Source organism: Condylostylus longicornis, unplaced genomic scaffold (assembly GCF_029603195.1).
Source record: "Condylostylus longicornis isolate FDR11 unplaced genomic scaffold, ASM2960319v2 ptg000048l, whole genome shotgun sequence".
NCBI classification, from domain to species: domain Eukaryota; kingdom Metazoa; phylum Arthropoda; class Insecta; order Diptera; family Dolichopodidae; genus Condylostylus; species Condylostylus longicornis.
In genome coordinates, this window is record NW_026578017.1 from 18,966,039 (window position 1) to 18,991,500 (window position 25,462).

Here is a 25,462-nt window from a genome sequence, read left to right on the forward strand (position 1 = left end):
AATATAAGTGAATGTATCGTTAGTGTGCATTAAAAACGTGAACCTAAAACACAAAAAAAAAGAAAGACTTATGTAAATTAATTGATATTCTAATTATGCACATAAATTTTAATTGTATATATACATATATATTTATATATATATTTTTTATTAATACAGGTACTCGTTGTTTATTTGGTAAACAAGCATACCCGGATGATGGACGATTATATAACCAAGATAAATGTTCATCATGTCAATGTAAAAATGGTACAACCATATGTAATCGTGTCACTTGCCCAATATTAGAATGTTCACCAGAATCACAACAAATAAATTCAGATGATTGTTGTCCGCATTGTCCGAAATATAATACAGAAATTCGACGTTCAACATGTACTCATCAAGATAAAATTTATCAAAATAATGAAACATGGCATGTTGGACCATGTCGATCATGTAGATGTCTAGGTGGTGAAATACGTTGTGTTCTAACACAATGTCCGCCTGTAAAATGTGAACCAAATGAATCATTAGTTACACATGAAAGTCAATGTTGTCCAAAATGTGAAGCAAGTGCCGGTACTTGTACCGTATTTGGTGATCCACATTTTAAAACATATGATGGTAAATTTTTCAGTTTTCAAGGTTCATGCAAATATCAATTGAGTGCAGATTGTTTAGATGATACATTTAGTATTCGTGTAACTAATGAGGCTCGTAATACAAAACTTTCATCATGGATTAAGACTGTAACATTGAAATTAAAAGAATTAAGAGTTAATTTAGGACAAAAATTGAGAGTTAAAGTTAATGGTACTAGAATAACCTTACCATATAGTTACAATAATATTGTTGATGTAAAACGAATAAAAGATGGTGTTATAGTTAAAACTGATTTAGGTGTTACAATTGAGTGGGATGGTAATAATTTTTTACAAGTTTTAGTACCAGCAAAATATAAAAACAAATTATGTGGATTATGTGGAAATTTTAATGGTTTAGTACGTGATGATTTAACATCACGTGAAGGTTATAATCATTCTGAAGAAGATGTATGGCGTTTTGCAAATTCATGGAAAGTTGGTGGTTTAAAAGCATGTAGTAGAGCACGTGATAAATTAGCTAAAAAACCGACATGCCGTCGTAGAAAATGGGAAATATGTGAACCATTACGTACATCAGCAATATTTGGTAATTGTGATAACGAATTAAATCCAACAAATTATTTTAATGCATGCTCAATGGATATGTGTGAATGCCCTTATGATGGTGCATGTCAATGTGATAGTTTTGCCGCATATGCACATGAATGTCAGCGATTAGGTTTTGAATTACCAGATTGGAGACAACAAACAAATTGCCCATATCGTAATTCAACAACAAAATATAATTTAAATACACGAATAAATTATAATAATAAATTACAAGAGAGTATACCACAAGTTTTTGTTAAACAGAAGCAACAACCACAGAAACGACGTAGAACAACACCATGGCCACATAATTATTATATACCGAAAGCTTTGTTAATACCAAAACCAGCTGGTAGAACACCACCGCCTTTGCACTGAACATTTAATTAAATTTAGATGTATGTATATGTATATATATATATATATATATACGTATACATACATTACCCTACATTAAAAAAAATGTATTTATAGTTATTTGAAATTTTAATTCTTACACATTTATTAAATTATTATAGGAAAATAATTATATTTTTTATGTAAAAAAAACAAAAAGCCAATAAAAAATAAAATTCTATTATGAATTTACATTTAATTGCAACCAATACACGTATTAAATATGAAAGGAGTAGATTTTATTTTATTTTTGTATTTTTAATGTTTGTGTATATTGCAATAATGTTGAATGCTATGATTGTGTTTAAGATAAAATTTAAAACATTCTCAAATAAAATTTTCTCTAAATGTTATTACAAATTTAATTAATTTAATTATTTTTATTTAAAAAAAAAGGAAATTAATTATTATATAATTATAGGAAATTAGTATTTTTTTTTGTTTAGATTAAATTTATAATTTATTAAAAATAAGCTTCATTTGTGAACATACATAATACATTTCATATACATATATAAATTCATTTTTAAAATAATATAATTAAATAAACTTAATTTAATTTAAATTAATTATTAAAATAAAAGTTTTATTTGTATATATACATACATATGCATTATGTATATTGTAAATTCATATTTAACATAATTAATTTAATTAAAAATATTCACAACATTATAATTATAATATTACTGTAGTTATGCGTGTATATTTTTCACACACTATTTAAAATTTGGTAATAAGATGAAAAGAATAAAAATTATATTAAAAGTAAAAGTAAACTATTGTCCAAAAAAATCAAAATACTTAAATATACATATGCATATAATATATAATATTTAATGTGAACTACTAAATTAAAAATTTATTACACAGTATCTACAATAAGAGGATTAGATATATTGAAGTTTCATAAAAAATACATAAATATATTTAAAAAATATAATAATACGAATAATTTTAAATGTAAACTGCTGGTAATAGGAAATTTTCATTATTATTATGACTTAATCATTCACTTTAATGGTTCTCAGCTTGGTCATGTATAAAGTGGAACTATAATTCAACATACTAAAATACAACTGCGTGCATAATAATAAAAACACAGATCTTTACTAGTATAAATTTTTGTTTTATTACTAATAATTACTAATAACTTCATTTCAATATAACAAAACAAAAAACTTAAAATATTTTAGTCTTACAACAATAGCTTCATAAAAATTTAGTATGAAAAAATTTCAAGTACGAGTACTGCTATTAATTTGCACGCAGTTGTATTTTATGATATTCTGAAATATAAAAAAAAAAATTATAATTTATTTAAATATGGGTAAAAATTCTAAGTTAAAAGAAAAAAAAACTGGAACTTAAGAAAATGAATTGTATATCAAACACAACGCAATTACGTAAAAATTTTCGAAAGTCCAATATAAACTATTAAAAATGAATTAAAGAAGAGAATTACAAAAATAAAACATTTACACCAAAGAAATTTTTGTAATCAAATTTTTGTAAAAGCGTTGAATGTCACTTATTACTAATTATTTAATGAACTTACAGATGGCGCAGATGGATAATTGAAATATTAAAAAATTTAAGATTTTTAATTTCCTCATTTCGAGCAATTCGGATTACAGAAGCATTAATATTTAAACTTTTTAAAATTTAATTTTCAAAAATTTTTTAATTTCTTCTGTGAGTACTATTAAAGAAAAAAAACTAAATAAAAAGTACTAATATATAAATAAATTCATAAAAAAAATATGGTTAATCCAACAAAAAAAGCACTGCCAAATTAGTTTAAAAAAAATTCTTATCTAAATTAAAAAGACGATCACTTACGTCAAAAAATGATAAGATAAACGATGAAGATAATTAATCCTGTCCTTCCCTCGTATACATGAAAAAAAAACTAAAATTTCCTTATTTTCCAAATTTATGAAATTTTTGTTGGTAATAACACTAATAAAAATATTTTTTAATATACTAAAACATGCACAAATTTTTCTTAAAAATTTTTATCTTATTAAAATTTAACAAAATTTAACTATGAACATATTATGTAAACAAGATGAAAAACGGTATATAAGCAAAATGTAAAATGCAAAACACAACTATAAGATAATTAAATACTTAAAATTTGATATTAATTTTAATTTTGCCACATTTATTACAATTATTATTGCAATATTTTTAAAATTATAAACATATTGTATAGTATGTTCGTTTACACAAATTCCAGTTAGTATTAGTATAAATGTATCCATATAATATGTTATTACAATTATTAATTAATAAATTTTATTCGAACCCTTTAAAATAAAGCAGAAATTATAATTATAAATTTTTAAAATTCTTCTTATGCAAAATTTGTATCATTTGATTCGGTTATTTTTAATATATACATATATATATATATATATAGTATGTATTTAATTACACAATATTTACAATCAAAATATTGCACTTAAACTAATTAAATCGTATATTATATACTCGTATATGAAAGGAAAATTTATTTTTGGAAATTTTTTAATTTCCAACACATTATATCATTATTATCTATACCAAAGTAGATAACTTAAAAATGATATTTTGAAAATATTATTAATTTGTACGCATAAATAAAATAAAAACTTTATATATATAAATATATGTAATATTAAATTTCAAATCATATATATAAATTGTATTGAACATGAAACAAGCAATTTGCAACAGAGTTGAATTTATTTTTAATTTTGACGATTCTCTATAAAATATAATAAAGTAATCTCTGTATAACAGTTAAAATTTATTCGTTATAATGAAAATTAAATTGAAATGTTAAACTCACATTTACTTTACTTGGTAAAAGTATGTTAATAAAGTTATAAGGATGTTTGCAATAATATTATTTTTTCACAACTGCCCCATTATTCCATATTCTCTTCGAATTTTTAAACTGCTTCGAATTTTTATAGCAAAACGGATAACTGTTTTGATAGTAATATTAATTGATTTCCATTTATTATTATTGTGTTTGAAATTTTCAAACTTCAGTCCGGTTTTTCAAAAAAAAATTAATATAATCTATGGAAAAAAAACAATTTTCAAACACAATATAGAATTGCAAACTTTTCGATTTTATTTTAACTTTAATACTATTTTTTAATTTTCGTAATCTATTTGGCAAGCTATATAACTGGTTGTTCGAAACGGAAACGTAGAATTTAATATTTGTATAATGAAGCTTGCGGTAATAATCAAAATTTATATGTATGTTGTCATTAATATTGCACAATCATTTTATTTTGGTTAAAATATTTTTTTTATAATATACAATTACGTTTTTTTTTTGTAAAATGAAGCATAAATTATACTAAAAAGCAAATCATATAATTAATACTTAAAAATATTCATGATAATATATTTATGTACTTATATACTATAATAAAATATCATCTAGTAAAATAAAAATATTTAAAATAAATTAAAATTTTGAAATTAAATTAATATTATTCCATAATTAAATATTAATGAATTAAAAATTAATTAAAACTGAGAACATTTTCTAATTAAATACAATTAATAAAAAAATAAACAAACATACATTATAATCGTATTTATACAAATTGTAATATCAGTAATCTTTTATAAAAATAGCACTCCCCTATACAATAACAAAAATTTCTTCTTTGCTTAAAACTTAAACGATTTAAACAATTTTTAAAAATAAAAAATAAATTAACAAAATTTAATATCTACAACATTACTCGTATGTCACATTTTAGGCTTCTTTTCTTGCACAAATTTAAAATAATAAAAAAAAATAAACCATTTAATATTCATAAATAATATATTAAATAAATTTTTTGTTATAAATTTATTTTTCTATATAAAAAAAAAGACTATATATAATATTTATGTATTTTGAATTACATATATATATTATACGCAGATATATGTATTTATATATATATATATATTATAGCTAATTAATTATAATAAGAAAAATATTAAAATCAGTATAAAAATATAAAACATAAAAAAATTTATTGATTAATCTACAAAAAAAAAAGCAAAAATTTAAACTATTTAAACAAAAAAATTAAATAAATAAAATATAATCGTAAAATTTAATTAGATAAATTTTATTAGTGATGTGTTAAATTTTTTATTTTTAATAATAATAATAATATTATTAAAATAATAAAAAACAATTTTGTTTTCTTTATTTTTATTATTATTTTAAATTAATGCAATTAATTTATAAATTATATTTTTAATAGTAATAATTTTATTATTATTATGATTTTATTAAATAATTAAAAAAAATTTTTTATGATATAATTTAAAAATTAATAAAATAACTATAAAAATCACAATTATATTAATAGGCGAAAAAAAAAATAATATTATATAAATTTAATTTTTAATTTAAAATTAAAAGAAATGTATTTTATTTTTTAAGATTAATTTATTAATTTTTTTTTTCTAGTTCTAAATATTTTTTTTAAAAACAATATTACAATTTATATATGATATTTAATTATAATAATAATTATTTAAAATTGAATTTAATTAAATAAAATTATTATTTAATTATTATAATTGTTTTACAAAATGAATTGTTGTATTTAAGAATTTATTTCATACATACTATTATTATTATTTTACCATAAGACCATTTAATATTAAAATAAATAAATTAAAAAAATAAAAACAAAAAAAAATAAACACAAAAAATTTATATTAGTTAAAATTATATTAGTAATAAAATAATAATAATAATAATAATAATTATGATATACTGATAGTAACACTATTATGTAACATGTATATTATTAAAATTCATGAAAAAAAAAAACAGAAATAAAAATAAAAATTATGTTATTCTTTGTGACACTAAAAAAAAAACAAAACAAAACACTAAATTAATTTAAAAAGTAAAATAACAATAGCATAAAAATATAAAATACAAAAACAAACAAAATAAAGAGGTATTAAGGTATTAAAAAAAAAATTATTGATATAGAAAATATAAACATAAATATGAAATGATGACGATGGTTAAAACAAAATAATAAAACACAAAAAAAAATATTAAAATGAATTTTCATACCAAAAACAAAAACAAATGTTGTTTTTATTTAAATCTAAACAAACAAATAATTCTATTCAAATTGTTCTTAGTTTTATGTCTGCTGCATACTTTTAGGGGGTTTAACAAAATTATTTTCAGAAATGTTAATGACTATAACGGTCAAATTAAAAGGCCAATTTAGATTTTTAAATTTAAATTAAATGTTCTGATAGAAGACCGTTTACCATCACCTTTTCGCCTTAAAACCTAAATTGTGGATTTAATCTGCTTTATTCTGCTAATGTCCTGGTAAATTAATAAGATATATGTATCTAAATTTAATAGATATAGAAGGGACATTTTGTTCTAATTTTTGAATTTTGCAATTTGCAGGCACAAATTTAAGACTTCATAAAAACTGTTTCCAATAACTGTTATACTTTGAGTTTAAACATTATTTATGTTTTATATTATATTCTTGATATTTGCTATAATATTGTTTTACAAAAAATGAAGAGATATATAGTTATTTTTATCAATTATCGCAGATTTAATAAATTACAATAGGCCGCCTAAGAAAATTAAAGATAGCAGAAAAAAGCGAATTTTTAAAGCAAAATTTAAAAAATTATTATTTGGGTTTAATTTAAATTAACAATATTTATGTATCTCGTAATGAAGGAAAGAGAAACAAGAAAAAAACATTGCAAATAATATAATAATTTAACTAATAATAATTTAGCATTGGTCAAGATATAAATTGTACACAAATTTTGTTATTCTCTTAAGTATATTAATTTGCTATTTGATTTTTGAATGAAAAAAATGAACTTTTGAATTTTATATTTTATTATAATTTTGCAATATTTCTTAAAATTATCATACTCTGTACGAGCAATTAGGCTCATTTTGAGATGAATAATTAAATAAATAAAATAAAAATAAATAAAATAAGTTGCCTTGAAATGGAGCCTTTAGGATTTTGAGGGACTGTAGCTTTTAGAGGAAAAGCATATACACAAAATTTTTAAACAGACTATTATATAAGTTGATTTGTTACAAAAATATATTTTGATTATCAAATTTCCGCTTTACATCTAACAAATTCTGTTAGCAGACAGGTGGATATGAATGGTTGGACAGGATAAAATTAATAAATCAACAAAGATGCCAATTTTCATTAATTATATATCAAAACATTTTAAATATAGGTATACAAATATATGTACGTTTTAAATATTAATCTACATACAGTTATTAAAACCATTTTGGAGAGCATTTAAAAAATGATCAAAAAATTCTAAATTTTTCATTTATACTAATAATGTTTTTTAACTAAAACGAAATATTTATTTTTATTTTTAGTGTTCAAATTCAATTTAATAGAAAAATATAATGAATTTCATTGTTAACCTAAAAATACTGTTACCCTCACACATAGCATACAAAACATTACAACATACATTTTCTAATTAGAAAATCATATTCTATAATCAAATCTAAATAACATGTAGAACTATTCAAGATTATTTAATTTACATAAATGTTAATTTAAATATATACATATACAAAACTTTCTATTCAACCATTCCAATAATTTATAACAAATTAATATAAAATTCCAAAATTTAAGATTAAACACAAAAAAAAAATTTATTTTTATCTATTTGATAAACTTTATCCAACCAACATTATTTATGCATAAATTCATAATATAACTTAAATTTTTTTTTTTAATTTTTAGTATAGATAAATATTAAATGTTCATTCACATATATATTACATATATATATATATGTATATATATATTCGAAAATCACTAATATAAACATATACCATAAGATCTTTGATAACAAAGTCCATCAAACAAAAAAAAAACGACAAGAACAAATTTTAACAACCAGCAACAGAAATCTTCATATATTCTCGTACTTATTATAAAAATATATAATATAAATGTATACATATATATATAATCTTAAAGATAACAATCTAACGCTACGTATTTATTTGATATATTCAAAAAATAAAGCTGGGAAGCTGTCTAACTAGAAGAAGAAAAAGAAAAATGTATGGTAAAAAATCGAAAACAAGATTTAAAAACGCAAAATAATAGAATTAAAAAAAATGTATAGATGTGGTGAAAATATTTTTTGTAAAAAATATATATACATATATACATACATACATATAGATTAAAGCGATCATATCTTTAATAACTAACAAAATCAAAGATTTTAAGCTCGTTTCACATTCAGTTTATAAGAGAAAATTTTAAAATATGCTTGAAATTTAAAATATGAAAATACAATATAACAGTTTTGTAACAGTCAATTTTTCGCAATAAGCGCTATGTCATATACAATATTGTCTTTCAATTATTAAAAATTATGGGAATCTATTTTGAAAAATTTACTATACACAAACTTATATCTCGATTTTTCTAGTTCATACTGGAACCCATGATATCCATTTGCTTTGCATATCGAATTTCGTAATATGTAAAATATCGTATATATCAAGAAAATTTCTTGTTTCTCCTAAAAGCCTTAAAAATTTTTCTGATTAAAAAACTCGTTTTAAATACAATTATTGCTTGTATTGCTGATATCAGGCAATTTCTAGTGCAGCACTTCGCTCTTAAAGCGACTTTTCACAAAATCGTGAAACTTTAAGTTATACAAAGTTAAATAAAATATGTCAATAGTTCTTCCACACTAAAAGAGTTCTTATTCCACGTCATAAAAAAAAGAGTTACTGTTATTTGCCGCAAGATATGCAATCTGAAAATCTTATTTATTAAATACTTTTTAATTAATATATTATTCTCTAATATAAGAATTCTCCATATCACTCTTAATTAATTCAATACTTAATAATGATTTCTAAAAGTTTAATTTTCTAAGCAAACAAAAGGTTTAAGCCAAATTAATAAATTTTCAATTACAAAAACCAGTGGATACTTTTTCCGTGGATGAGTGGATCGGTGGAAATTTTCTTATACAAAATGCAATTTCACCTTATCAGTGTGCTACTAACTTAAAATATATAGTTATTCTTAAACATTAATTGGGGAAAAATATTAGTTAGTTAAAAATCAACTTAACCAATATCTACTCATTTTATTATGGCATAGAGATAAATAAATTCTAAGATGAAAATCGTTTGCCTCTCGAATTATTTATGAATTTTTGTGTCTCTTTAATATTTCAAATAATTTTAAGATTTTGTTTCTCGTTTTAATATTCCAAAAGAAGAAGAAAACAGCAAAAGTATAATAATCAAAATGTTAAATAAAACATAACAAAAAAAGAACACACATATACATACATCTACAACGAAATTGTATATATATTTATTTAAAAAGAACAAATCCACAGACACCTGTGATGAGAAAAATGACGATCATATAACTGGAAAAATTGCCGGATTGTATATCTGGTAGATTTCGCGTAGAATAAAAATTAAAACGAGATATCATAAAATAAAAAAAAAAAGAAATAAAAAAACAAAAAAAAACCGACCGATAACATAACTATAAACAACCGACCTCTTATTTTATATATTTAGATAATTTAACTTCTAAGGTCTTTATGTCTCCGTCTTGTAGAAAATTTAACCAATTTATCATATATACATATGTGCATATGGGATATGAAAGTAGAAAATCAAGTTAACTCGTGCTACGCTACACGACAAGTGTAAGTTACATTATGGATGATCATACGCAATTTCATCATTTCACATCGCCGGAAGAAAAATTTATTTGTAATTTTTTTTCTCATTTTTTCAATCTTTTTGTTTTAGATTTCTTAAACACGCGTTTTACGAATAATAATGAAGGAAGAATGTTCCTTTACATATTGTTTGTACCTTACTATTCGAAGATACTTATTTTATATTGAAAATTGCAGTCGTTCTTAAAGTTCTAAAGCAATTTTTAAACTTTTATTGAAGGCTCCAAATATATTTAAAATTAGAAAAATTTGTTTACGAAAAAATGTCGAAAATTGAGAAAATTTCAAATCTTTCAAAAAAATACTGAATAATTTTTATAATTTTTTCTTTAATTTTTGTTTTATGTCACAACTGCTTCACATTTGCCATTTTACCATGGACAGATTGACGGTTCATAAATACTTCGAAAATATTAACATTTATCAACAATTAATTGATAATAAGCTCGTTAGGCAATTATAATATCATTCTCTAAACCTGTAAATTTCCTGCTAATTTATTGTTTTTATTAGTACTTGTTATATTTTGTTTATATCTGTAATAACCGATTCATTACCATTTGCAACTTTGAATTTAAAAATTTAATGTGTTATCTGTGATACTATACTTCTAATCCAATTGTATTCAATTTCCGTTTGCTTAATGACAAAAAGTTTCTGGTCATTACGGATGAATGACCAGAACTAAACTGTCAAAAACCAAACTTATTAAGAAAATTATCACAATGTAAGACACCTTTAGAAATAAAATAGTCACTGAATTTCATTCTAGTTTTCAATTTATTTGATTATTTATAAACAAGCTCCACAAAACTTTTTTATGAACATCAGGAAAATATAGAGCATGTTCAAATTTTGTCTTTCTGGGTCTAAGAAATCATTACTTTCAAGTTTTAATTTAATATTGATGAATGGTTATGATTACTTCATCTATCACAAAATATCATTTTTAATTTTAAAGTATTATAAACCTTAAATTTATGTCAAAATATTTGTAAAATTTCTATCACTTATTTTCTTAGAACTATTAATATTACATTTTTAACACAACATAAATACACAAATAGTTAATGATGACAAAAACAAAAAAAACTTTCTTATATCTTACCTGTACAAGTATTAAAAATAAATAAAAACGAAAACAGGAAAAAAAATTCTCTTCTTCCTTATTGAGACTTGATATAAATCAGGTTGTAAGCATCATTTGGATTAAGTCAAGTTCGAATCTTTAAAAGTTTTCTGTTAACGTCTTCAGTGATCCGATCGCACCAAAAGTTGATAGAAAAAAACTAAACATGAAAAATTAAAAAAAAAACATAATATTAAGAGCAAAAAAAAAGAAAGAACGATAGATATGTAAACAAAGAAACAACCATTTAAAATGCGTTTCTTAAGCGTGCATATATGCAAGCATATGCACATGCGAAATGATGCATTATACGCACATGAATGTACACACATGCATACCTACTTATATTTTAGATTTCCAAACATGGTACCGCCTCGTCTACCAAATGGCAAACATATAGAAAACATCTCATAATGATGTGAGGAATTAGAATTAATTAAATTGAAAAAAAAAAGTTACAAAATAAATAAATACATAAATTGAATTAAAAAAAGATGATAACAAGACATAAAATTTAATTCAAATGTTTTTTATATACACATTGCAACCAATATACCAAAAGATGTGTGTAGAAGAAAAAAGAGCAGACATGCTTACTAAATTAAAAATATTTTACAAGAAAATACTTATAAATTAAAATTACTATGACAATTTTTATAAATAAAATTGCAAAATTGTTTTTTCTAGTAAATTACAACAAATAAGAAGAAGAAATAGAAAAATGCTTTCATTAGACATTTAACTTAATATTTATGTAGCATTGAAATGAAGTAGAATTATTTATACATTATATAATTTCTAAATACTCGTACATATGTATGTATGTATGCACAAATTATAATTATGGCGCGTACTTGAAATATACAATTAAAATTATATTGACAATAGTGCAATGGGCAATAGCGCTTGCATGGCAGAAAAATACCTAGTACTTTCATAAAAACTTTTTAATTCAAACAATTACAATGCTGGCAGAAAGTATTATTTGCCATAATAAAAACGAATTAGATCAACTCATAAAATAGGACACAATACCCGTAGATCTGTATTTTCGGGTCGCGGTGCACTGGGACCCCATCTTTGCTTAAATGTGAGAAATTTTAATTGACTTAACTTAAGAGAAACTTAAAAAGACAAAAAAATGTCATTTTCGAAATAAAATTTATAGTTTTTTTTGTTTCAAGAGGTATACTCGTTCTTTTAGCTTCGTTATAGTCGTCAAACTCAACTAAAAAATTTCACGTGATAAAGCACAACATGTAATAGTTCTTTTGTCATAAGATATCTTTCTTGCCAGAAATCCTTGCGTAAGTTATTTTTTGTGATGAATTGAGTTTAGGTTTTCACTTAAAGTTTAAGAAGAAGTTATTCAAAAAATTACTTGAAAACCGCGATATTTTTCGCGAACATAATAATCTGAAAATTCTTTAAATCCAACTCAGAATGGTTATAAGCCTTGCCATCCTGTATATCAAAATATTTAGGTTTATTTGTACAGCATGACACATCATGTAGATACACACGCTTATATTAATGTACATATGTATATATGTAGTAATTCAAATTATTAAATATAATATATAAGCAATATAAATAATGTTAATTTTTTTTATATTTTTAATTTTAAAATTAATTTTTTTGTAAATATGCATATGAACGTTTTCAAACATATGTATTCAAACATATATACATATACAAATTTATATTGCTCGGGTTAATAAATTTTCATAAATTTTAAATTAAGATTAATTGGCAGATAAACTCACCAATATCATAACTAAAATCGCTTTATGATTTTACTTAAATATATCCGACATATTAATAACGGTCATTATAAACAGGTTTCTCAAATTTTTAATATTATATACAAACCAACATACACATTGTATGTGTTAGCCAAAAAAAAAAAAAAAAAATTTTAAAAAAATATTTTTTTAAGTAAAAAAAATAATGATTGATAACATTAACAAAGCCGCATTGCTTAAATGATTTTAAGCTTTTATAGATCAAGCATGATAATAACTAGAATTGGTGTACTGATTTGTTTAGATAAAAGATAAAGATATTTCATTCATCCATATAAATTTATATAGATAAAAAAAAAGCATATGTATACGTTATTATATAATTCTATGTATAAATATGTATGTTTTTGTGTTAACAAAGGCTGCCGACATGAAGTATATTGATATTTTTCGGGATTCTACACAATAATACAACAATAAATCTTTATCTTTTTAATTTGTCTTTCTATGAAAATAATTTATATTGAAAAAAAAACACAAACATACATAATACCTTCATTTAAATTAGCGTTACAATCAAGTAATATGAGCTTAAAATAAAATAATTTGCTTACCATATACTTTTTGGTCGAAACAGCGTAACTTTTTGAAAGATGAATAATTAGATCCTGTTTTGGTAAATATTTAATTCTTCATTGAAGTTGTTCTTAAATCTAGATTTAGATATATTGCATTAATTAATAATATTAGTAAGGACAAATTAACCTATATTATACAGGCATATACATATACAATAACATAAATATATAAATCATACATATGCACTGAAGCTTAAAAAAATTGAGTGCTTATAAATTGAGACCACATGCCAATCTTTCTGACGAACTACATTAAATATATTCAGTTGACTTAAAAAGATAACTTTCCTAATATTATAAGATTATGTATCATTGTGACCTCTTTAAATATGTTTAAAGGTATGTCGTAGATTATATAAAAGGTTTAAAGGTATGTCGTAAATTTAGTATATTAAACCTAAGTGGGCATTAAATTTTAGCCATTAAGTGTGTATTTCAAGTACATATCTAATCACTACTTCTCTTTCAAATTTTAAACAATAACTTTTATTAATAATTACATATGGTACACAGCTGCTTCGACATTATAAAGGTCTGTCTACTTACTTTTTTACAAATTTAAAATAAACGTATTCTTAAATGGTTTATGTACAATATTCCAATCATATCGTATTTTTTATTTGAAATTTCTCGTAAGTTAAGACAAGAACCATTTTATAAAAGCGTTAGTATTCACAATACTCAAAAATGTCAAATTAAAAAGGAAGTGTCATATTTGTGTACAGACCAAATGTCAAAATAATGTGCAGTTTATTGTTTTTTTTTTTTTTGCCTAGTCAAAAATAAACCTTTTCTAGTGATACATAAATGAAAAGAAAATTGTAAATAGTTACTAATAAAATTTATTCAATTATTAAGTTTGTTAAAATATGATGTAGTAAGAATAAATAGTTTTTTTTTTATATAAGAATAAAGTTCAAATAATTGCAAATTAAATATGTTGCTGACAAGAGGTGTTAAATGTATTTTATCGAAAGAAATTTATCAAATTATTAGAACTACTACCTCAAAATCAATATCAAGTATTCAGAATGGGAATTTTGTTAACGGTGTTAAAAATAACGGCAATGGAAAGGTAAAAAATTTAATTGATTTTGCTATTAAATGTGATTATGTACATAGTTATTTGTACATCTATGTATATATCGTAAATGTAGGCACTTATGTATGTTTTTAAGGTCACTTCCGTATTATTTAAAGATATATTAATTTGTGGAAGTTTTACATAACAATGCATTACCAACCTATGTATGTATGTACATATATAGAATAAACATCAGGCTTTATTAAAAACACTACAACAATTAACCACATTCTTTTATCGTTCATATTAAAAATTGCTTTTTATTCCTGAGAATGATTACTTACTTTCAATATTTTAATTTGTACGTACAAAATTAATGGATTTTTAGAACTTCACGATAATATATATACATACTATTTCTGAAGTAAAGAATGTGAATTTCGAAATAAGTATATACATATATTTTAAGCAAGAATATATATAAAAACATACATACATACCTCCTATGTATATTTACTTACGTATGCAAGTGTGTATGTATTTCTCTAAAAAACATGTTTATACGACATCAAATTTATACTAAACATCATAAGTTTAGAAAGCATAATTGATGATGTAATAAATTCATGCAGGGAAAACTGTAACACAGAAAACTCCTACGATTCAAAATATCAATTTTAAATCCTAAAAACATAAATAATTAAAGGAAATATAAAAGTGGACAAGTAATCTTAATTTGGAAACACTTTCAAAATGTTTACTTTTATCTTTCTTACTAAGTTAGTTAATAAAATATTAGAACACTAATTAATTTGTTAATAAATAATTAACGGAAGACTCATAATACGTTTATTTGGTAAAGAAAACAGCTTCGAAAATAATTCGAATTATTAACTTTACATATTAATGTACTTACATATGCTGTACATTGAAATGTAATTAAACATGAAAGGAATGATGCTAACATTTTTAGGTTCCAATAGAATAATTTGAATTTTCTTAGTTTTCTGTTAAAAAGTGTATTTTTTCTTATTTCGAAACGATTATTGAAAAAAAAATTAACAAATGCTAGAAGTAAATTATTTTTGATTTTTTAAAAATTTAAAATATAATACTAAAGTATTTTGAGAAATAATACTAAAATGCACATAATTTTAAGTTGGCGAAATTAAAATATAACCCATAACTGTTAGGTACATACAAAACTTTTATATTTGTACTGTGTAATTGTACATACAAGTTAATTTTCGAAACAATTGAAAGCATAAATCCATTTACCATTAAAAAGAATTGTCCGTAATGCAAACTTTTTTTCATCAATCTTCTTTTAGTAATATTAAACGAAACCAAAAATATTTTTAAAAATTAATTTTAATTAATTTTTTTTTAATTTCAACATTCACTTTTCGAAGAGTGCAAAAACACTTGCTCCCAAACCTAGAAGCAAATATCCATATCCAACTTCAAAAACCAAATGAAAATGTAAATAAAATTTTAGAAATCTGGCAATAATTAAATCAACGACGCTAAAGATGACGCCTTATTTGACATAAAATTTATTTTGTTTCTGTAAAATACTTGACATTTGTATGAATGCCTCACCCTCTCTGTTAAAAATAAAATGACAAGACAACAAATGTCAAAATGCTAAACAAAAATTGTTTATTTAATTTCTCTTCTCATCTTTTTTATCCAAAAGCTGAATTTTAACTTTTAAGTGAGCTTAGTAAAAGCAATCAATATAATCACAAGTATTTTTCATAGTTGCTCTCAGTTTTATTTTGCAAATTATTTAAAAATAAATAACGGGTGCGCAAATTAGTGTTCGGATGAAATAAATTTAAGCTATTATTCATTTTTAAAAGAAAAATAAATTGGCTACGCACAAAAGAAAAGCAAAAAAAGAAAAAATCATGCATAAGTGAAACTACTATTAAAAAAATTAACGTAGATATTTTTAGAAAAAAAACGTAAAAATAATTTTGCTGAAATATAGAATTTAAGTCAAATATTTTAATAATTTTTTACTCTACGCACAATTTAGCCTTCCAATCAAACCGAAATGACTTATAATTTTGAATGGGTATTTCCTTTAATGGCAAACCCTTCCAGACTATGGTGTATAGCTAGCGCCATAACAATAACTGCAGTTGGATTATTTAGCAAATTAGTCATAGGTAAGTTTCATTAAGAATAAAAGAAAAATTTAGAAAGAAATTTATCTTAATATTTTTAGGTCAATATTATGAACACGAATTTTTATTAATAATTTCAACAATAGCTATGAACTTGATTTAATTTATGTAAGAACCTGTCCATATTTCTACTTATAACAACGGTTTCATACAAAAAAGCACTAATATAAAAGCCCAAAATGCGCAAACATTTCATAACCTCCAAGTTTCTAAATGAATATAAGTAGCTTCCGATTAATCATTAGCATTGTTAATTCAATTAATCGCGTGTTAATATTAATGAGTATTGTAGCCTTCATGTAAATATTTGGATACAATTTTAACTTCTTTTAATAAATATGCAATTATATTTTAAAATATTTTCAAGAAGATGGCATTTAACGAATTATGAGGACTTCTGAAAAGTTTATTAAATACCCAATTGATAAAAATTTATACATTGTTTAGATAAAATTCATTTACATTTTTAATGAATCCGTAAAATGCTTAAGTAGGTTCATATAACTACAATATCATTAATTGGTGATATTTTGTAAAAGTAAATTAGCATTCTTATAAATCATATTCATATAAATTTGCACTACAATATTTTAAATTTTGAAACTAACTTTCAATATCAACATTTTTAAAAATAATAATTCAGTAAAATTTTTTTTATAAACTTAAATGAAATTACGAAATAGTTAATAACTTGAATTTATGCTAATATAAGCTCGTAATGCATGCATATAATGTTTATTGCTCCTAACAAATAGACTACTACCTTTATTGTTTTTATTATATTAGTTTTTAACCTACTGTAATTATTTTTTGCTGATGTTTTAGACATAAAATAACCGTAGGAACAGGTTATACCAAACTAATAAGCATTTCATAAAAAGAAATTAAGTAAAGCTTTGTATAATTTTGCACATGGTTTTTATTGTGAAAATAAAGAAGGTTAAATTATATACGTACATATAAATACTTAGTTACTTAAGCAAAGTTAATATGAAGAAAGCATCAAATTTTGAAAGGTTACCTAAGTCATTTGCTTTGCTAACAAAATTTAATTAATGTTAAAAAAATTTTATTCACTTGCTACAAAATATAAGGTCATAAGCTTGTAAAATATTTTATAAACATACATAGGTATATAATTTAGTTTTTCTCACTGAAATTCATGAAATTTTTTAAATAAATGTATAATTCGTTTTTTGCCTGTATCATCCACATTATGTGTTTATTCGATAGTGAAGTGAAAATTATTAATATTGGGATAGTCTAGTAAACTACGCTATTTATTTAAGTAGATATTCCCTTATCAGTTTCAAAAAAATTGTTTTTTTTTTTTTTAATTTTATTGATCTTGTAAAAATGAAATATCGTAATTTTCCTGCCTTTATCAATATTATTTAATTTATATTGTGCTATATCGTTATCGGTTTATAAAAAATTATAAAAATATGGGTCTACAAGACTATACAAGTACTAAACAATCGTGATATTGATATTTTAAACATTTTTAATTCGTAAACTTTTTCTATTTTGTAGGATATTAACGTAAATTCCATTTTCATTTTCACTAGAAGTTTTGTGAAATTTATAAGTATTTTTATAAAAATATTTGCAATTAGAACAATCCCCAATTTTTACGCCAACATAGAATTTATTGTGTTTCATACCTTTGAAATTAAAAAAATCTCTTATATACTTAAATAATCATTTAAATTATTCAGTAATTCAGTAATTTAACTTAATCTCAAAACTTGACTATCCATCAGTACATTCGAAATTAGTCAATTTTTAATTTTGTTCAAAAAAAATTTACTAGTTGAATTTTCTTAATAAATAGGTGTTCATAATATGCATTTAAATAATATGTAAATTAATATGAATGATAATATTTTTGATATTTATTTCAAAAAATCATCTCTAAGTTGATTCACGTAATCTTAAGTATAATGTTTACTGTATTTTAATACGATTATGAAAGTTTTATAAATTTTCTATTTTTTCTTTTTGTTAATTTAATTTTTTCTTTTAAAAGAAATTTATCCAAAATAATTCATTGAAGTTTCAATAAAACATTATTGGCATCATTTTCTTTGCTTTACCAATCGTATTGTATACGTACACAAAAATAACAATAAGTACGTCATTTTATAATAATTTATTTAAAATAAACAAAAATATTAACAAATTTAGTAGTGATAGAAGATGTTTAGAAAAATATTTAATCCAGGGAACATTTTTTTTATATATAAATACGAGTTATAAACCGCATTATTTTTTTTTATTTTTTCCGTTGAATGTATACTGACTAAATCATATAGATATGTGACATGGAATCACGAATGAAAATCAATTATTTTATAACCTATATCATTAGCTTTTTTATTAAATAAATAACGTATAAGTGAGTTTTTTTATAAATATTGAATATTATTCTAACATTATTCAACTATGTACATTTTTATCAATATATTTAGGAATATAGCAATAAGTATGCAGAATTTAGAGTATTAAATTTGCCGCAATCCGCTTTAAAATAATAATTCTAAAATTTGGTTTTACTAATCGAGAATATAATTTATTTTATATGCAATGTTTACCTTTATAAGAATTTTTTTCGTGAATACGAAACACAATTTTCTTTTTTAATGTTTCAAATCACTATGCAAATACATAACTACATACATAGTTACATATTTGCGATAAAGATAACCTTTATAGTAAATACAATATTTAAAAATAAAAATGCAAGTAATTTATGTTTTGTATTATATATACATATTATTTGTTGTGCAACTATTATGTTCCATGAATGAACTGATCTTTCATTATAGGTAAATTTAAACAAAAAAATAATTATTTAAAATAATAAATATGATGTATTAGTAATGAAATAGTAAATATTTAAAAACTTTATGGTTCTCTCTAAAATTTAGAGAATTTTTAATTGAAAAAGTAAAATTTGTGAAAACAAGAGTACATATAACTATATTTGTAATAATTTAATAACTTCTTCCGGAATTCAGTTCGAATGCACCCATCTTATTCTTTGTAATTTTAATATTAGGTTAATACTTCATTCAAATTCTAATACATGTATCTAATATATTTGCTGTAGCATTGAATGTAAATACTTGTATTTGCAGATATTTATTAATTTATACCCACGTCATAATGGTATTTTTTTAAAATTAGCTACACATGTATGTATGTTATTCATTTTCTGATGTTTTTCCTGTTTTGTATTTGTGCGTAAAATTAATATATAACGTATTGCATACGTTGTTATGCTTATTATAATATAATACGTATGGAATTGTTCATGAATATATGTATATACATGCATGTATTATGTATTTATTTAAATTATTAGACTTTATATAATAATTTATTTAATAAATGAAAAAGTTGTCACTTATTGGTTATCTCTGTTTAAAATTTTTATTTTTCAACTAAATTACATCGTACATAAATATTATGTACCTATATAATTTAAAGCGGAAAAATAATATTAAAATTGACTAAAATTTTAAAATAAATTGAATATAGCGGTATCTTTGTGTACACATGTATGCCATTATGTATGCCGCCATAATAAATGATGTACAGTTATATCACTGCATGTGTAACAATTTATTTATTTACATAAGATACGTTATTATTACATTGTATGTAGTTATAGGCGCTTAAATTAGAATTCAGTCAAAACAAATATTTTATATTTTACTTAAAATATTTTATTAATAAAAATTATTATTATAATTTTTTGATAAATAAAGAAAGGGGAATTTAAACTCATAATTTATATGAAAAATAAAGTTTTTTTTTTTTATATTGAAATTTATTACGTATTCACTTTTAAATATAGAATATTGTATTTTATAATGCTACATATATGTATATTTAATTGAATATAATCGAAAATTCAAGTTTTTTTTTTTTGTCGTTGCTGAGATATTTATAAAATAAAATTAGCAGAAAAATTATTTAATTAACGTATTATTTAATTAAGTATATAATTTTATATGAAGTTATTTGATAGTGTAGGTATTTTAATATAATTTGTTGAATTGCTTTTAGTTTAGTTTTTTTTTATTTAGAACAGTGAGGTCAATGATTTGAACTTGAATCAATTTTCGTTGGGAACTACTTACATACGTATACCTATATGTAGATAAGATAAATTTACAGAAAATAATACCTTCGTATTTAATGTAATTTAAAACTTATTTTTTTTTTGTTGCCTAATATGTGTGTAATATTTTTTTTTTAAAAAGGACATTTTACTCGTATTTATTTTTAAATTACAGTGTTTTTTTTCGCTACACTGTAACTTTTATAGTCATGTTCTTCAATTTCTAAACTGGTTTACATGATTAAATTAATTATTTAATTGGCGCAATCAAATTATTTTTTTTTCTTCCAAATAAAAATTTTTGTTCTAAAATTTCTTTATTTGTAAAATTTATTCGAACTTTATTAGGGCAAATACTCAAAAAATTCAAGTACACCATATAACAAATTAAAAATGTAAACGATAAATTTTCCATACGATTATCCATTTTAATTAAAATAACAATAATCGTCGTTTAAAACAACAAAATTTTTAATTTTGATTTAATTAATTATCATATTTTCAGGGTAAATATTTCATGTGTAATTGTAGAATAATTTGATTATCAAAATAAATTGCTTATTATTTGTTTTTTTTTTTCAATAAAAGTGTTTAGATAAAATTGATTTTTATAAAATTTATTCAATTTAAAATAATTACACGGTTTTATAAACTTACGTAAACATATTTAGTTGCGATGATATCTCTTGATAATTACAATATACTCGTACCTTAAAATATTTTTTTTTTGTTTTTTTACACTAATTTATTTTAATGTTTGTACTTAAGCAAAGGTTATTCTACACAAGAAAAAACAATCAGAGTTTGATAATTGATAATTGGTTAAATATAATTTCAGTTTAATGTTTTTTACATCAATTAAGATAAATTAATGAATCTATAAAAATTTTTACCAAAAAATGTTCTTAGTTTGAAATGTTTAAAAATAGCTCTTATCGTAGATTCTTTTATGCATAAGCAATCAAATATTTTAAAGTATAAGTAAATAGTAAAAGCGTAAAATAACCCAGTAGCAAATTCACAAAATAACCTGATTTAATATTTAATTATAAAATAGAGATTTAATATTTTATACTTTATCAAAATTATAAATAATGTTATTGTACTTAGTAATTTAATTTGATATAATTAATTACATATGATTATGAGATTCGTTCATTCAATGTCAAAAATAAGCTAAACGGAAATAAAACTTGATGAAGTATAATATAACTATTATACAAAAATATATTATTCACTATGTTTATTTAAGCATGCAAACGTATTACAGTCACATGTATTTTAAAGTTTTGTTGTCCTATTAGATAAAAATATAGTGAAATTGAAATTTGCAAATATAAAAAGAAAAACTTCAAAAATTTAATATTATAAAAAGCTGTTTCAAGTAGTTTTTCTAAATTTATGTGAAGCATGTATTTCTACGTCTCCCATAAAATAATGTTAGCAAAAAATAGCTTTGATTGAGAGTAGTGATATAGTTAATGTTTTTCATGACATAATAATTTTAAAAACAAAGCGAACAAAAGAGCTTTTACTTTTGATATTATTGCCAATATTAGATTTTTCAGCTTTCTTATACACTTTTTAAAAGTTAATTAAATGCTTAATAATTCATTATAAATGTACATAATAATCGAATGAAATGATAATTTCAATGGCATGCTTTAATAGGAAATTATTTTGTGCACTAAGATTGTACTTGATCAACACAACAAAGTTTCATAAAGGAAACTATTTGAGATAAAATGCAAAATACATTTAAACTTTATATTATTCTTTGTTTAATTAAATCTAATTTTATAAATCGGGTTTATAAATAATTTCGAATTTACTTGTTTTCTAAAACTTGTGATTCTTATTGAACTGAATTTTAAGTTATGAAACTTATTAAATTAGAAAACATGATGATTATTGTTATCAATGAAATTTTTCTTAAATTGTTAAAATTTGTGACAAATTGTTATGTACCTTCCCAATGTCTATCTCAAATTGTTTCATACAAAAAAGCATTTTAACATATTAATGTCCTAAAAAAAAGTAAAATACTTTTTAATGTAATTGTTGTAGGACGATGATAAAATTTTAACTGATACCAAGAAAACTTATCCCATTTTTAAAAAAACTTTTGTGCTTTAAAAATTTGAGAATTCAAATTTTTTTCTAGTCTCGATTTCTTATACATACATATTCTATATAAATGTAAAGTATGAAAGTAAGTTCATTGATCTTTAATCTATTTTTTTTAAAACATTTTGCTTAACTATTTTTATTGAAAATAATATTGTTTTGTTTTTTTTATTTTGCAAAGTCTCTTAAAATTTTTTTCGTTTTTATATTTTCAGTATTAATGAACAAGGCACAAGTTCACAATAAACATCGACTAATAAGCGCCATCCATAGACCAAAAGGTATTCCTCTAGTTACAGTCTCCAATCATCATTCATGTTTTGATGATCCAGGAATTTGGGGTAACAAAACTGATTTTAAAATATACTTACATATATAAAAAAAAAGTTCAGATTATTATAAAAATATTTATAATTTTAGGTTCGTTCACGATACGAGACGTATTGAATAGAAAATCTATACGATGGGCTTTAGCTGCACATGATATTTGTTTTACATGTGAACTGCATTCAAGATTTTTTATGTGGGGAAAATGTATACCTTGTGTTCGTGGTGCTGGAGTCTATCAGCCAGCTGTAGATTTATGTATACAAAAAGTATCTCAAGGTGAATGGGTACATGTATTTCCTGAAGGAAAAGTGAATATGACAAAGGAGTATATGCGTTTTAAATGGGGTGTCGGTCGTATAATTTATGAATCACCTATTGTTCCAATAATACTTCCAATTTGGCATGAAGGAATGGAAACTATTTTAGAAAACGAACCACCGTATTACTTAAGATGGGGCAAAAAAGTTACAATTAACTTTGGTGAACCAATAGATTTAAATGATTTTATAAAAGATTTAAAAGAACGTGGAGTTAAAGAACCAGAAGCAAGGAAACTAATAACAGATAAAATTCAAGATAGTTTATATGTAAGTAAAATACAGAAATTTCATGAAAAAATCTTTCATGTTTCATGTATTGCATTTCTTAAAATTTAATACCTCATCCTTGTACCGTTTGGTAATTTTAATGCAAAAATTCAAGTTATTTCTTTGTTTTGATTCATTTTTTAGCATTTTTCCAACATTAATTATAATTATTTTGGTATTTTTTTCAAGAACATTTCGATAATGTAAAGTTGATTTTATTTATTTAATAATTTTATTTTACTTTTCAGAAACTACAAAGTGAAACAGTAGAGTTACATCAATCATTTCTAAAATGTTGACAAACATCATTTAATGGACACATTACGCTTAAAAAATAATTTTAAGTCCAAAACATGAAAAATTCGAAAAAAAGCAGTTTGTTATTGAAGCAGCTAAACAAGTTTTTAGTTATTTTGTTTTTAAAATATTGTATATTTTTGTTATTTTTATTATTTGATTTTTTAAAATCAATAGAAAGAATACACATTTTTGATTTAGATTAATTTAAAAAATATAACAAAATGTTAAATAAGGATTAAACTAAAAACCGATTATTTATTCAACTTTACTTTATGTTAATTTTTCTTTTGGAAGACAACATTAAATTAATGTTTATGTCTTTGATTTGAATTTAGTATGTTATATTTATTTAAGTTTTAATTTATTGTTCATTTTGAAAAACAATATGTATCAAAGAGCATTTTTTAAATTTTGCAAAATCAAATATAAATTAGAATTAATTTTATTAGTTGTAATTTCCTACATCATGTAGTAGAATTGCAATAAAATACCATTTGGTATTAATAAATAAAAATAATTATAATATTATACAAAATTAAAAATTTTGTACCAAACTATTCTGACACATTTCCCAAATTCTTATATTACTTAAAATTTAAAAATTAAATTAGAAAAGGCTTCTACGCTTTTAAAAATATTCAAAAATTTCTCAATTATGTAATTTTAAAACTAAAAAATATTTTAAGAAAACACGTAAAATAAAATATTTTTTAAAATATTTTAAAGCGTTACAATTTAAAAATTAACGTAGTTTTAATGGTATTGGAAAAAAAATATTATATGTATTAAATTTTTTAATTATATTAAATTTGATAATTCAATTATCACTCATAATTTTTAAAGCCCAAAATTTTATGTCTTAAATAAAAATAATATAATTTCAAT

The 25,462-nt window shown here is 21.8% G+C and overlaps 2 protein-coding genes across 3 annotated transcripts in view; both read left to right on the plus strand.

Moving 5' to 3' along the window:
* The window catches only part of LOC129610902 (BMP-binding endothelial regulator protein), a 130,796-nt gene extending 128,765 nt beyond the window's left edge, over positions 1–2,031 (plus strand). The window contains exon 8 of the mRNA XM_055523695.1: positions 160–2,031. Coding sequence (XP_055379670.1) covers positions 160–1,553 — 1,394 coding nt within the window. The 3' untranslated portion in view covers positions 1,554–2,031. The remainder of the gene's footprint in view (positions 1–159) is intronic.
* A 12,638-nt stretch (positions 2,032–14,669) lies between these two features.
* On the plus strand, positions 14,670–25,089 carry LOC129610903 (tafazzin). 2 transcript variants are annotated; one of them, XM_055523696.1, is made up of 5 exons: positions 14,670–14,960; positions 16,954–17,086; positions 23,576–23,701; positions 23,781–24,277; positions 24,526–25,089. In XM_055523696.1, the coding sequence occupies exons 1-5, from the start codon at positions 14,823–14,825 to the stop codon at positions 24,574–24,576; spliced, it is 945 nt and encodes a 314-aa protein (XP_055379671.1). In that variant the 5' UTR covers positions 14,670–14,822; the 3' UTR covers positions 24,577–25,089. The 2 variants fall into 2 exon arrangements, with proteins under 2 accessions (XP_055379671.1, XP_055379672.1); XM_055523697.1 differs by lacking the exon at positions 14,670–14,960 and adding an exon at positions 16,671–16,879 and having other exon boundaries at positions 24,526–25,075.
* Positions 25,090–25,462: the final 373 nt, after the last annotated feature.

Bases quoted from the DNA above. Each gene is read 5' to 3' on its own strand.
- LOC129610903 (XM_055523696.1), top strand. From the start codon at position 14,823: ATGTTGCTGACAAGAGGTGTTAAATGTATTTTATCGAAAGAAATTTAT. The intron at 14,961-16,953 runs GTAAAAAATTTA...CGCACAATTTAG, and splicing joins AAAATAACGGCAATGGAAAG to CCTTCCAATCAAACCGAAAT. The intron at 24,278-24,525 runs GTAAGTAAAATA...TTTACTTTTCAG, and splicing joins AAATTCAAGATAGTTTATAT to AAACTACAAAGTGAAACAGT.